Below are 15,865 nucleotides of genomic sequence, written 5' to 3'. Positions count from 1 at the left end.
AAGTCAGGAACCAAACCCCCCCCCCTCCCCCCCGCCAAGTCTGTCTTCCACACAGGTACTGGGTCCTAAGGCTTTGGCCCATTCTCTGCCGCTTTCACAAGTCATTAGCATGGAATTGTATTGAAAGTACAGCAACTGGCACATGTGACCTAACCTGGCCTGGTTACGCTCCCACCCCCCAATCCTAGCTCTTGTGTTGGCAGGTGGGGTATGGCTTGACCCAGGGAGGCTTTCTAGAGTCCATCTTTTTTTTTTAAGTATGTACAGGTCCATCATCTCAACTTCATTTTCATAATCAGTCTATCAATTGCTTATTTGAATGTTTATAATATGCCAAGAGCTGGTGTTTTTAAGGATTTATTTATTTTATTATTTTTATTTTATTTTATTTTATTTTTATACAGAGAGAATGACAGAGAGGAAAATCTTCCATGCATTGGTTGACTCCCGAAGTGACCGCAATGGCTGGAGCTGCACCAACCCGAAGCCAGGAGCCTGGAGCCTCTTCCAGGTCTCCCTTGTGGGTGCAGGGTTCCAAGGCTTTGGACTATCATTGACTACTTTCCCAGGCCACAGGCAGGGAACTGGAAGGGAAATGGGGCTGCCAGGATTAGAACTGGTACCTATATGGGATCCAGGTACATGCAAGGCGAGGACTTTAGTAGCTGCTAGGCTACTGCACTAGGCCCCTGGATTCACTCTTCTGATCCACTCCATCTCAGTTTGCTTGATTACTGTGGGTGCAGTGGCTTGGTCTGTGGAAACCCCCAGAAATAATTTTGTATATGTCTAAACCCTCCAACTCCATGCTTATAGCCTGGAAAAGCAGCAGAGGATGGTCTAAGCCCTGGGGAGACTTCACCCATGTTGCAGACCCAGAACAAGATTCTGGCTCATGACTTCGAATCGGCTCAGCTCTGGCTAATGTTGCCATTTGGGGAGTGAACCAGTTGGTGGAAGATCTTTTCTTCTCACAGGCAATGGCTTTAGTTGCTATACCACAACACTAGGCCCACATACATATTCTCCTTAATGTACGATTTTTACGTCATATTTAAAATTTTCTAAATCCCGCTACAAATCTCTAGCTTTCCTATTAAAATCTAATTTCATTATTAAAGATAAAAATAAGATTATTTTAACATCTTTTGTAAAAGATTAGTGTTGGGAAGGGAGTAATTTAGGGTAGTAAAATGCATTTGACCATTGTCTTTAGTTCTGGGCCAAGCTCCTAAAACCTTGGAATTTTGGATAGAATAATCTTTTGTTATCTGTAATGATATATTTTCAGTTACTCCTGTGTTTATGCTTAATACAGTCCTTGTTCTATTTTTTTTAATTATTTTTAAAGATTTATTTATTTATTTATTTATTTATTAAAGATTTATTCATTTTATTACAGCCAGATATACAGAGAGGAGGAGAGACAGAGAGGAAGATCCTTCGTCCGATGGCCCACTCCCCAAGTGAGCCGCAACGGGCCGGTGCGCGCCGATCCGGACCTGGGAACCTGGAACCTCCCCCGGGTCTCCCACACGGGTGCAGTGTCCCAATGCGTTGGGCCGTCCTCAACTGCCTTCCCAGGCCACAAGCAGGGAGCTGGATGGAAAGTGGAGCTGCCGGGACCAGAACCGGCACCCATATGGGATCCTGGGGCCTCCAAGGCGAGGACCTTAGCCGCTAGGCCATGCCGCCGGGCCCGATTTATTTATTTTTATTGGAAAGTCAGATATACAGAGAGGAGGAGAGACAGAGAGGAAGATCTTTCATCTGATGATTAATTCCCCCAGTGACTGCAATGGCCGGAGCTGAGCCAATCTGAAGCCAAGAGCCAGGAGCTTCCTCCAGGTCTCCCACATGGGTACAGGATGCCAAGGCCTCAGGCCGTGCTCAACTGCTCTCCCAGGCCACAATCAGGGAGCTGGATGAGACGCGGGGCTGCCAGAACAGGAACCAGTGCCCATATGGTATCCTGGCATGTGCAAATTGAGAACTTCAGCTACTAGGCTACCACACCGGCTCCCCTTGCTTTATTTTTTGTTTTAAAAATTTTCTTGAGGATGCATAGCAATAGCTCAGTGGCTAAGTCCTCGTCTTGTATGCACTGGGTGGGATCCCATATGGCTGTCCATTCTTGTCCCGGATGTTCCACTTCCATCCAGCTCCCTGCTTGTGGCCTGGAAAAGCAGTAGAGGATGGCTCAAAGCCTTGGGGCCCTGCACCTGCATGGAAGACCCAGAAGAAGCTCCTGGCTTCAGATTGGCTCAGTTCTGGCTGTAGTGGCTGTTTTGGGAGTGAACCAGCAGATGAAAGATCTTTGTCCTCTCCCTCTCTCTGGAAATCTGCCTTTCCAATCAAAATAAATCTTTTTTAACAAATCTACTTTTTAAAAAAAATCTACATTACAGAGAGGCAGAGATCTTCCATACACTGGTTCACTCCCCAAATGGCCATAATGGCCAGGGTTGAACCAGGCTAAAGTCAAGAGTTCTTCCAAGTCTTACAAGTGAGTGTAGGAACCAAGGTGTTGAGTCATCCTCTGTCGCTTCCCCAGGCTCATTGGCAGGAGCTGGATTGGAAGTGGAGAAGCCTGAACTTGAACTGGTGATCATACAGGATGCTGATATTTGATGCAGCAGCTTTACCCACTATGCCTGTAGAATGTAGTCTCCAAATAGCCTCAAGGTGCAGCTCATCACCAGAATGAGTAGCTAGAGTGTCCTTACGCTCAATTGTGTATACCCTCCCCTATGTTGGATTCACAGCAATATGTTGGAGTCTCAATTCACAATGTCATGATTTGGAAACAGAGCCTTTGCAGGAGTAGGGAACAAGCATCCCATGAGCTGAATAAAAGACACAAAATCATTCGATGTGGGCTGGACTCAAAATTCAGTAAGTCTATAATGGGGTAATTTTTAGGTGGATTGTTTTATATAGCTTGCAAATAATATTACGGATATCCAAGTAGCCCTTGGCAAAAGTGCTTAACACACATGCTTAACGGAGTGAAGGTGGTATTAGAAAGGACCCTAATCCTTACAGAACTAGTTTCTTTAAAAAAAAAAAAAAATTATGGCCTTAATGGATGCGGTGTCTGTTGTTATGTTGCCTTTTTCATCTTTGATGCTGTTAATTCTTGCCTTCTCTTGTTTTTTCCTTGTCAGTCGGGCCAGTGGGGTGTCTATCTTGTTTATCTTCTCAAAAAACCAGCTTTTTGATTCATTGATTTTGTGTATGGTTTTTTTTATTTCTATCTGGTTGATTTCCTCCCTTGTTTTGATGATTTCTTGTTTCCTATTGTGTGTGGGGGCTCTTCTGCTGTTGTTTTTCCAATTCCTGGAGGTGTGTGTTTAGTTCCTGTATTTGGCGCCTCTCTTGGGCCTTGACATGAGCTCCAATTGCGATGAGTTTACCCCGTAGCACTGCTTTGGCAGTGTCCCACAAATTTTGGAATGTTGTGTCAGAGTTTTCATTGGTTTCCATAAATTTTTTGATCTCATCTTTAATTTCTTCTCTGATCCATTGTTCGTTTAATAGCATATTGTTCAGCCTCCAAGAGTTTCTGTATTTCCTGGAACACTTGTTTTATGAGAAACCAACATGCACTCCTATGCTCATAGCAGCACAATCAGTAATTGCAAAAACATGGAAGCAACCAAAATGCCCATCAACAGAGGATTGGATAAGAAAGCTATGGTTCATCTACTCCATGGAATACTACTCAGCTATTAAAAAAAACAAAATGCAGTTCTTTGTGGCCAAATGGGCCAAACTGGAAACCATAATGCTAAGGGAAATGAGCCAATCCCAAAAGGTTAAATACCACATGTTTGCCTTAATTTAAGATGATATGATGTTATGTATAACATGTTATGTTATGTATGTTACATGTTGTGTATAAACTAAAATTGAAATGTCAATGAGGTGGTCACAGAAGGTGGTTAAGAACTCGCATTTACTTTTACCATATTGGTTACTCATTACTATGTCAATTAATTCCATAATGATGTAAATTTGTGCTGATGGTATGTTGGAGCTTTCAATTGACTGGGATGATGCTCTGCTGGCTCTGTCTTCAGACCAGAGAGGGTATACCTAAGAAGCCGTTGGACTTGACGGGACAATAAGATGCTGGACTCTATGTTTGGTATACGCTTGCAATGGGGGAATCTCAACTGAACTTGAGCTGTGGTTATGCAACAAGGTGGAGGAATCCACCATGGTGGGAGGGTTTGGGGAGGGGTGGGGAGAACCCAAGTATCTATGTAATTGTGTCACATAATACAATGTAATTACTGAAGTTAAATAATAATAAAAAAAAAAAAAAAAAAAAAAAAAAAAAAAAAAAAAAAAGACAGACATCAGAGCTCCCTCATACTCAGCCTGCCATGCTTGTATAGAGAGGACATGTGAGGACACTATCAGTTGGCAGTCAATGAGAGGCCTTATCAGAAATTGTCCTTGACTACTTTATTCCTTACTTCTGGCCTCCGAACTGTAAGAAAATAAAAAGAGTATATTAAGAAAAATCTCATGTAAAATACATAGTGAAAAAAAAAAACCTATGAATTTTTGTACCAAGTTTCATTTTCCATGTAATTTTCAAAGTATTCATAGGTACTTTGTTTCAGCCAGTCTGTTTTTTTTCTTTCTTGTTTTGTTTATTTTTTATTCAAATGCAGATGTACTGGAAGGCCTTTCATCTTCTGGTTTGCTCCCCAAATGGCTGCAATGGCTGGAGCTGAGCTGATCTGAAGCCTGGAGCTAGGACTTTTCCTGGGTCTCCGCACGGGTGCAGGGGCCCAAGGACTTGAGCCATCGTCTGCTGTTTTCCTAGGCCATAAGGAGTGAGTTGGAGCGGGAAGTGGAACAGCCAGGATATGATCCAGCAGCCACATGAGATACTGGCACTGAAGGCAGAGCATTAGCCTATCACAGCATTGTGCTGGCACCTATTATTATTATTTTACAAAATATATTTGAAAGACAGAATTATGGATTGAGAGAGAGAAAAAATTATTCATCACTGGTTCACTCTTGAGATGATTACAATGGTTACAGTAGGGCTGGGCCCAAAGCCCAGGAGCCAGGAGCTTCTTCTGGACCTCCCCCGTGGGTGCAGGGTCCTAGCACTTGGCCCATGCTCTGCTGCTTTTAGCAGGGAGCTGGATTTGATATGTAGCAATTAGGACATGAGCCTTTACCCATATAGGATGCTGATATCACAGGGGAAGCTTAGGCTTCTATAACACAATGCCGGCCCTCGTGTATTTTTTTTCTAATGTCAATCCTAGGAGACAATACAGGTGATAAGTTTTCAATTTCAACCCTGACCTCTGGGGAGAGAAAGACAAGATCTTTAGCTCTGTAAAGGCCCTTAAATAAAATATTTGGGAGCTTCCAGGTTGCTGAACACATAAAGTTGCTGGAAAAGTAGTGAGCAGGGAGAAGGGAATATAAATTCTGCACTCCTCCCTTCCCCCATGCCTTGATCTATGCATCTCTTCCACTGGCTACTCTTTTCTTGAATTGTATGTAATCTTTGCAGTAAACAGAAGTAAAGGGTTTTCCCAAGTTCTTTGAACCATTCTTGCAAAGTGTGGATGCTGAAGCTAGGGGCATAGAAATACCTACATCTGTAGCCACATATGGGTAACCAAGGAACCTGGGACTTAAGACTTGCCTCTGAGGTGAGGACAGTCTTGTGTTCCTGAGAGGAGTGTCAGAATAGAACTGAATTGAAAATCAGCACACTTAACTTCAAAAAACTGAGTAGTCAGAAGAGATGTGGAACACTTCATTTAGTGTAATGCATTTTAGCAGCAGGAATTAGGGTACTACAGATTAAGCTGCCACCTGGGATGCTCACGTACCAACTACATCATTCAGGGTTCATGGTAATATCCCTGGAAAGAAGCAAATGAAGTACTTGAGTCCCTCTCATGTACATGGGAGACCCAGATAGAATTCTTGCCTCTGGGCCTGGAGCAGTAGCCTAGAGACTAAAACCCTTGCCTTGAACGCGCTGGGATCCCATGTGGGTGCCGGCTCTAATCCTGGCAGCTCCACTTCCCATCCAGCTCCCTGCTTGTGGCCCAGGAAGGCAGTTGAGGACGGCCCATGGCCTTGGGACCCTGCACCCGTGTGGGAGACTTGGAGGAAGCTCCTGGCTCCTGGCTTCAGATCAGCGCAGCAGGGCCATTGCGATCACTTGGGGAGTGAATTATCAGACGGAATATCTTCCTCTCTGTCTCTCCTCCTCCTCTCTGCATATCTGACTTTGCAATAAAAATAAACAAATCTTAAAAAAAAAAAAAAAAGGATTCCTGCCTCTTAGTTTTGTTACAGTTCACTCCCAGCTGTTGGGTAGAAAGTCAGCAGACAGAAGATCTCTGCCTCTCTTCTAATTATTCTCAAATAAGGTTCACTCCCCTAATGGACACAATGGCTGGGGCTGGGCAAAGCTGAAGCCAGGAGCTCAAACTCTGTTCAGGTATTCCATATGGTTGCAGAGTTAGAAGGGAACTGGATGGGAAGCAGGGCAGCAGAGAATCAAATTGGCACTCTATTATGGGATGCTTATATATTGCATGTGGCAGCTTAACCCACTAAACCATATATTAGCTCTTCAAATAAATATTTTTTAAAAACATTAAATTTACAAACTGGTTCTCGCATCATTTGATATTCTTGTTTTCTGGAATTTCTTATAATATAATAAAAATTCACAGGTTAAGTGTATAGAATTCAAAATCAAGATGCAATCTTTTATCACAATCAAGACATAAAATATGTATATATTATTTTTGGGGGGGCAGAGCAAGGAATGTGCATCTTCCAGAGTTGATTTTATTGAACGTTTCTGCAGAGCTGAGAGGGACAGGAGAGGGTCTCTGAATTCCAAGGCCCCCACAAGAGCCAGGCCAAGACTTGTCTGCCAATTTCAGCTCCAAGGTATATATACTATTGCATAATGTGATAAAACCTCCCGGCAAGAATACAGAAAGATAGAAACACTGAACAGATGGTTTTAAGTTTCTGTTCAAAATGCACACATATGACTTGAAATTTTATACAACTGACCAAAGGCCACCTAAACACCAACAAAGTCATAAAAAAAATCAAGTGTTTTCCAAATTGTAGTAAAATGAACTCTTCTAATACAAAAACATCATTAAGTCTACAAAATCAACGGCAAGTTGGTTAGTATTAACCAAATCATATATGTTTTTCATTGCAAAATTTGGAACATTGTGAATTCTTTAAAGCCTACTATTGTATTAGGAACAAAAATACTAAAATTCCAAGGAATTCCTGTTACTTTAAGAGTATAAAAATACTGAAACATGTATTTCTGTGGTAATTGGATTCAAGCACAATGATACTAAGAACACACAATTTTAGTGAAATAAAATCTATTTTTAAGAGATCAGATTTCAGCAAAAGTGTATACTGTTAGAATCAGTTAAATAGATTTTGTGTAAGAATATTTTCATTTGCACTGGAAGAATTCTTTTCTGGAGCTTCAATAGTGGACTGTGTTCTATTTTCTCGATGATAAACCGTGTTTCCATAGCAATCTCTAACTTTTGAATTTGCCAATGTGTTCACGGGCGATAATCAGCCTCTGGATTTGTGCAGTACCTTCATAAATCTGCAAACAAAACAACAATGCAGGTTAAATACATTCAGTACAAAAATGCCCTGATTTACTCAAAATTCTGGACAGCAGTATAATCTCCAGTGTAAAACCAAACTCAGACAATTTATAGGGCTGGTAGCCCTAAATTCTGAAACCTGATTTGGTGAAACCTGTGAAAATATCGCTGGATATAAGTGATCTTCAAAAAGTTCATAGAAAATGCCTATTACATACAAACTATGGATAGATTATAAATTTTTTGAGCCAAAAAACCCTATATTTTAATTCCATTTTCCCACAAATCATTTGACACGCCTTGAATAATTCTCTAAAGGTGAGTTGACGTTATTATAAATATTCAGTTGCCAAAAATTTGGAGAAATGTTCTAAACAGCAAAGAAAAGGATATTTATATTTCAAATTAAAATTCTAATTTAATATTGGCAAAATACTATTCAATTTTTTTTTAAGTGTTCTTAACAAGAAGTCACCTTTAACAGTTTTCTATTTTCACTCTTAAACCTAATTTTTTCTCCATCCTGTTTTCTAAGGAATAGAATTGCTAAGGGACACAATGCTGGAAGGATTCGGTTTTTTAGTAACTTATGTTTTCCTAATAGTTCTAATTTTCTTTCTTTTTAATTTTTTTTCTTTAATTTTGACATTCTTTACATGATTTAGTCCTCATTTTCATTCCAACCACTGCTATTCATCTTCTCACATGGTGGAGAACAGTTGAATAAATGTGCTTACAAGCTTCAAAAGAGAGCGTCATCAGATAAAACTGTGATTGTGAATAAGGCACAAGTCCCAGCCCCCCAGTGTTGAAATGGAGGGACCACAGTGTGTCCAACATTCTTTCTAATTCTATATCAGGATTTTAAATGACTGGATATGCAAAATGGTTTGCTAAGGATAGGGGAGTTGGAAAGAGACATTAAGAAGCATGGTATAATTTTTATGTCATGTGTAGAATATGTATGGTTATATCTTATCTACTAAATTACTTCTAAGTTTTTCTAATGAACGATTTAATTTACAAATCATCTATATGTCTTCTCCTGTTAATTTTTCACTTGGGGAACAGCTTTAATTACACCAATTGTCAGGCAAGATTCAAAGAAAAAGAATTTGAAATGATATGAATATTATTTGGAGAGCAAAGTGTTGGTAAAATTAGATAGGATGCTAAAATTTTAAAATAAGGTTGATCCAGATATAAAATACATTTCTATTTCATTTATTTTGCTTTTTAAAAATTAAAGATGTATTTACTTGCTTATTTATTTGAACAGCAGACCACCTGCCCCGGCCAGCCCCACACATATACACAACACAGATATTTTTCATCTGCTGGTTCACTCTTCAAATGGTTGTAATGGCTGGGGCTGGAGCCAGGCCAGAGTCAGAAGTCAGGAGTAGGGGCCTGTGTGCTCAGTATAGCACCCAGGGCTTGAACCAGTGCTCATGGGGATACCGCACTGCAGGTAGTAGCTTAACGCACTGCACCACAAACCCAGTTCTTATGCTATTTACTTTGCTAGCCTGTTCTCGCTCTCCTTTTTTCCTCCATTTTTATCATTATTATTATTTTACAATACAGTTCCAACAGGCTCTGGGATTTCCCTTACTTCCCCCCCAAACACCTCTCCTCAGACACTGATTTCCCCTATATTATTGCTATAGTATAATTCTACATAAATAAGTCCATAATTGTGGGCATGGAATGGCAGAACCAGCATCCTAAAGTCAAGATATATTTAACAGTTTTTGGCCCTGCACGGTGGCCTAGCGGCTAAAGTCCTTGTCTTGAACGTGCCAGGATCCAATGTGGATGCCGGTTCTAATCCTAGCAGGTCCACTTCCCATCCAGCTCCCTGCTTGTGACCTGGAAAAGTAGTCAAGGACGGCCCAAAGCCTTGGGACCCTGCACCCGCGTGGGAAACCTGGAGGAATTTCCTGGTTTCTGGCTTCAGATTGGCTCAACACTGGCTGTTGCAGTCACTTGGGGAGTGAATTATCAGAAGCAAGATCTTTCTCTCTGTCTCTCCTCCTCTCTGTATCTGACTTTGCAATAACATGGGAGGAGGGCATGGGGAGGGGCTGGGGGAATCCCAGAACCTATGAAACTGTGTCACAAAATGAAATAATAATAAAAAAAAGATATATTTAACAGTTTCATTGGAAGTCCATCTTTGATCTGAAAATAGAGATGCATACTGCTCTGTATCCTCACATCTGGATATGATGGTCTCCATTACACAGTTACTATACATCCCTTTAAATGAAAAGCCCCAAAACAAAATCAAGAACAGGAAGAAAAAAAGAGATTAAATAACATGACTAATGAATCGCTGAAGAAATGAAAAACAAAATCAAGAACCTTCTTGAAAAAATTTATGATACTGTATAAACTATGAGTCAGAAAAGAATTTAATCCGAAAAAAACTGTTTCGAACAAATGAAACTAAAAAATATCAAAATCCATGAGATACAGTTTCTGCTAATCTTGGTTGGTGAAAAGTGTCTCCTGTAGGCAACAGATATATATATATCTGTTTATATATATATCTTTATATATATATATATATATATATATATATATATATATATATATATATATATAAAAAGATTTCTTTTTACTGGAAAGTCAGGTATACAGAAAGGAGGAGAGACAGAGAAGAAGATCTTCTGTCCAATGATTTACTACGCCAGTGGACAAAACAGCTGGAGCTGCACCAATCCAGAGCCAGGAGCCTCTTCCGGTTCTCCCACGTGAGTACAGGGTCCCAAGGTTTGGGCTGTCCTAGACTGCTTTGCCAGGCTACAAGCAGGGAGTTGGCTGGGAAGCGGGGCTCCAAGACACGAACCAGAACCTATATGGGATCCTGGTCCATGCTAGGCGACAACTTTAACCACTAGGCTACCGCATTGGGCACCCCTTTTTAAATCCAGTCTATTTATCTATGACAATTGATTCATGAAGCCATTTACATTCAGGGTTAATATAAACACGTGGTAACATGGTCCTATCATTTTAGCAATGGGTTGTTCATTGTTTGAGTTAGTCTTTTGTTGTTATTTTACTGGGATGTTCTTTACATTTGCCTTTGGTTTTTGGTGTATGTTATTCCTCTTCTCTGTCAAGAGAACATCTTTTTTTCATTTGATTTTTTAAAAAAATCTTTCATTTATTATTATTATTGTTGTTGTTTTATTACACAGTTCTATAGGCCCCTGCAATTTCCCTTATCCCCTCTCCAGTTCTGCCCCCCAACACACCGAGTTCCCCTATATCATTACTAAAGTATAGTTCTTCACACACAGTCATATGTCAATTATTGTGGACATGGACAATGGCATAGTCCATCATCCTATTGTCATATACTAAACAGTTTCACTGGGAGTCCATTTTAGTCTGGAAGTAGAAATGCATACTGCATTGTATCTTCACATCTGCATATAATAATCTCCATTTCACAGTTACTGTACATCCCCTTAAATGAAAAGCCACAATATAAAATCAACAATAGGAAGAAAAATAGGAATTCACAATGCCACGAAGTTAAATAACATGTTACTAGAAATGAGAGTCTCCATTACATAGCTACTATACATCTCCTTAACTGAAAAACCACAAAACAAAATCAATAACAGTAAGAAAAAAGAAATTAACAACAGCATGAAGTTAAATAACATGCTACTGAATGACTAATGTGTCACTGAAGAAATGGAAAAGAAAATCAAGAAACTTCTTGAAGAAAATGATGCTACTGTATAATTCAAGGGGAAGTATAGTAACTGTGTAATGGAGACTGTGTAATGTAATCATATTCAGATGTGAGGATACAATGCAGTTTGTATCTCTACTACCAGACCAAAGATGAACTCCCAATGAAACTGTTGAATATATCTTGACAATAAGATGCTGGACTATGCCATTGTCGATGCCCACAATGATGGGCATATGACTGTTTATGAAGAACTATACTATAGCAATAATGTAGGGGAACTTGTGAGGGGGGAGGGGTTAGAGGAGGAGAACAGGGAAATCCCAGGGCCTATGGAACTGTATTATAAAATGATAATATTGATAATAATAACAACAAAAAGAAGTAAAAATAAAAAAACAAAGCAAAACAATGCAATGAGCCAGAAATGAGTTTGCTCCACACTGAGTGCATATGTAGTCTTGCCTCACTTTGCATTTGCCTCCCTACACAAAATGGCTGCCCATTTAGAACTGCTGGGGGCCTCAACTGTGAAATCCACCGTGTTCCTGCACTGCCATTTTGGGATCTGCTGTTCTCTCACTGTTCCTCGTCAAATTAAAAAAAAAAACCTGTAGGATGGGCAGTTCTTTGCCTGGGTTCACCTCCAGAGTTCCTGGTGAGCTCCCCTTCCCACCTTGCTGCTAGTGGAGCTTGGCCACTGATGGAGCTCAGATCACCACTTGCTGACTGCCACGGGGGCACCTGGTCACTGCAACACCACACCATTGTCTCTGCTGCTTTCTCATGTCCATCAGTCTCCTGGTACCTCCCTGCCATCATCCTGTCCTCTCCTATTTCCTGGAATGTGCCCTCTCTGGTTCACCCTAGCTAAGACTCTCCCTATGTCCAAATGTGTCCTTGATTCCTTCTCCCTCTCTCTCTCTCTTTTTCTTTTTTTAAGATTTATTTATTTTTACTGAAAGGCAGATCAGATCTACAGAGAGAAGGAGAAACAGAGAGAAAGATCCTCTATCCATTGGTTCTCTTTCAAAATAGCTGTAGCAGCTAGGGCTGAGCTGATCTGAAGCTAGGAGCCAAGAGTTTTTTCTGGGTCTCCCACATGGGAGTCTCCCATGGTCTGGGTATCCCTGGACATTGGGCCAGCCTCCACTGCTTTCTTAGGACACAAGCTGGCAGCTGGATGGGAAGTTGAGTAGCCAGGACATGGACTGGCACTCATAATGTATCTCAGCACTTGCAACGAGAGGATATACTCATTAAGCCTGGCCCCTGCATTCTCTTACAGCCTATCTCTAATAAAAAAATCATGCTTCTTTGTGCTAATTTCCTAAAACTGGTCTCACAGCCATCCATAACATTATCACTTGTGGCATAAAATTACTAAATATTAAAATATTCTATTGGATATTTCATTCCATAACAAACAGCAGACCATTTTTATTTGTAACCTTACCTGATAGATCTTGGCATCCCTCATTAGTTTTTCTACAGGATATTCGGTATTGAATCCATTGCCTCCAAATATCTGCACAGCATCAGTAGCGACCTGATTGGCAATATCTCCAGCAAACGCCTTGGAAATGGAGGCATAGTAGGTGTTTCGTCGACCAGCGTCCACCTCCCAAGCTGCTCTCTGGTAACTCATTCTTGCTAGTTCCACTTTCATTGCCATCTCAGCCAGCAAAAATGCTACCGCCTGGTGCTAAAATTAAAGAGGAAAAAAGGTTTAAGAATATCTATTGGCAACATTTGAAAGTTTTTCTCCTATGACATTTTTTATAAGCTTGAAAATTTGATTTAATTTTAGATTTTCCATAGAGTTCCCTCCATCTTTGTCTAACATACTACAAAGTCAGGGTGCAAGGATCAATGACAGGACATTATCAGTTAAACTACAGACCTCTGCTCAAATTGTGTGAAGATTTATCTTCCAAATACTGGCACATTTACAAAATGACCACAAAAACTAGGGTTCGGCCAGGCGCAAGCCAACAACCAGGAACTTTATCCTAGTCTCTCACCAAGGTGAAAGGGGCCCAAATACTTTGGTCATCCTTGGCTACCCTCCCAGAAGCATTAGCTGGAAGCTAGACTGGAAGTGCAAGAGCCAGGACTCAAACTGGTCCCATGATAATGGGACACTAGTAGCATCATACATGGTAGCTTACTTCCCTGTGACACAGTGCAAGACTCCTTACTCAAATTTGGTCAGGTTTCCAACTAACGTCTTGGATTACACACTGAATTTAACTATTTCTCCTTGGTGTTTCCCAGGCTGCTTGCCATTCTTGTTTTTCCTTATCTTCCATGACCTATGCACATGTGAAGAACCATAATTAGTTTTTCTAGAACATCCCTCATGTGTGCTAGTGTTTTTCCATGGCTGGAATGACATTATGCACTGAGGGAAGAGATACCACAAAAATTGTATGTTCTCAGATTTGTTAAAGAAAATAATCACAAATGGAGGAAAACAATGTGCCATTGTTGCAGATAATGGTAAGGAAAAGGAAAAATGAATGATGCTTCTTATCCTTAGAGGTTCATAAACAAACAGGCAAAGTAACACAAAGACTTTGGAGAAGCAATGCTAAGTGCTCTTTGATTTGTACAGCCAAGACATGTTACAGGATGGAAATCTGTTCACAATGTATTACTGGGTGAGATTTTCTGATACACAATATGGTTACAATTTTGGAAAATATACACATCAAAAAGAAGACACAGAACAAAATGCTAACTGCAGTGATTTCTTCCAGTCGTCAAACCCAAAAGCATTAGTTCCAAATCTCTATATGAAAACAGCTGAGTATATGTTGATACATGGTTGTATATTTCCTAATATTAGACATGAGATAGTTAAACAATTATTTAAGCATAGCTTCAATATTTAACAAAGATGATATACACAGTTCTACCTACGCAGAACTCCAGAAGAATGCAGCTGCACAGAGCAAGGCACACAGATGGAAGGGCATTTGGAAACGGGGTGACAGAATTAAGAGTACTTTAAAAAAATTAATAGAAAATGGAATTAAATGATAAGTTTGTAGACAACACTGTGTTAAAACAGGTAAAACCACAAACTGTTATGCCAGTATGCCATATGGATGCTGGTTCAAGTCCTAGCTGCTCCATTTCCATTTCAGCTTTCAGAAAATGGCCTGGGCAAAGCAGTAGTAGCAGGTCCCTCACATGAGAGACCCAAGTGAAGCTCCTCATTCCAGATGTCAGCCTGGTCCAGTACTGACTTTTCTGGTCATCTGGGTAGTAAACCAGAGAGTGGAAGATTCTCTATCTCCCCCTCTTCCTCTGTAACTCTGACTTTCAAATTAAATAAATAAATACGTATTTTTCAAAAGTTTATTTTGGAGCAAAACAACTTAACATGTGTGGATAGCTTTTCACTTATTTGCATTTTGCATGAACACATGAAGAATTCACATGTGTCTATTAGCTGAAAATGCAAGCAACTCCAGATTGTTCATAGTGCTAAAAAGGGAAGCTAATTATCAGACTATTTTGAAGTAAGTAGTAAGCAAAGACTAAGACTTTTCTATTTTTAACCTATTAAGGAAAAGAGAAGATGACGGGAGGAGATTCCACAATGAGGTAAGATAACAGTTAAAATAACCAAGAGTTATTAGCAGATAAGTATCTGATAAGAAACATCTGGATGAGGATACCACATTACACAAATAGTGCTTATAATTGCTAACTATTTATAAGTAAGCTACAATAAGATTTACTAAAACTTATATATGTAGCTCTGGCAACATGATTGAAATAAATCTTTGTTTAAAAAAAAACTGGGGGGGCCCGGCGGCATGGCCTAGCGGCTAAGTCCTCGCCTTGAACGCCCCGGGATCCCATATGGGCGCCAGTTCTAATCCCGGCAGCTCCACTTCCCATCCAGCTCCCTGCTTGTGGCCTGGGAAAGCAGTCGAGGACGGCCCAAAGCATTGGGACCCTGCACCCACGTGGGAGACCCGGAAGAGGTTCCAGGTTTCCGGCATCGGATCGGCGCGCACCGGCCGTTGCGGCTTACTTGGGGAGTGAATCATCGGACGGAAGATCTTCCTCTCTGTCTCTCCTCCTCTTTGTATATCTGACTTTGTAATAAAATAAATAAATCTTAAAAAAAAAAAAAACAAAACTGGGGTCCCTGGTGTGGTAGCCTAGTGGCTACAGTACAAGCCTTGCATGCACCAGTATCCCATACGGGCACTGGTTCTATTCTGGTCAGCCTCACTTCCCATCCAGCTCCCTGCTTGTGGCCTGGGAAAGCAGTCGAGGACGGCCCAAAGCCTTGGGACCCTGCACCCATGTTGGAGAGCTCCAGTCTCCAGGCTTTGGATCTCTGCAGCTCCAGCTTTGCAGCCAGTTGGGTAGTGAATCAACGAACAGATCTTCCTCTCTGTCTCTCCTTCTCTCTGTATATCTGACTTTCCAATAAAAATAAAATAAATCTTAAAAAAAAATGGAA

General features: G+C 40.6%; 1 protein-coding gene across 1 annotated transcript in view; it reads right to left on the bottom strand.

Moving 5' to 3' along the window:
- Positions 1-6,898: 6,898 nt before the first annotated feature.
- Positions 6,899-15,865, bottom strand: part of ACADM (acyl-CoA dehydrogenase medium chain) — a 36,116-nt gene continuing 27,149 nt past the window's right edge. The window contains exons 11-12 of the mRNA XM_058658175.1: positions 12,833-13,081; positions 6,899-7,657 (exon numbers count right to left, since the gene is read on the bottom strand). Coding sequence (XP_058514158.1) covers positions 7,586-7,657; positions 12,833-13,081 — 321 coding nt within the window. The 3' untranslated portion in view covers positions 6,899-7,585. The remainder of the gene's footprint in view (positions 7,658-12,832; positions 13,082-15,865) is intronic.

This window comes from Ochotona princeps, chromosome 2 (assembly GCF_030435755.1).
Source record: "Ochotona princeps isolate mOchPri1 chromosome 2, mOchPri1.hap1, whole genome shotgun sequence".
Taxonomy (NCBI): domain Eukaryota; kingdom Metazoa; phylum Chordata; class Mammalia; order Lagomorpha; family Ochotonidae; genus Ochotona; species Ochotona princeps.
This window is presented reverse-complemented; position numbering and strand designations above follow the sequence as displayed.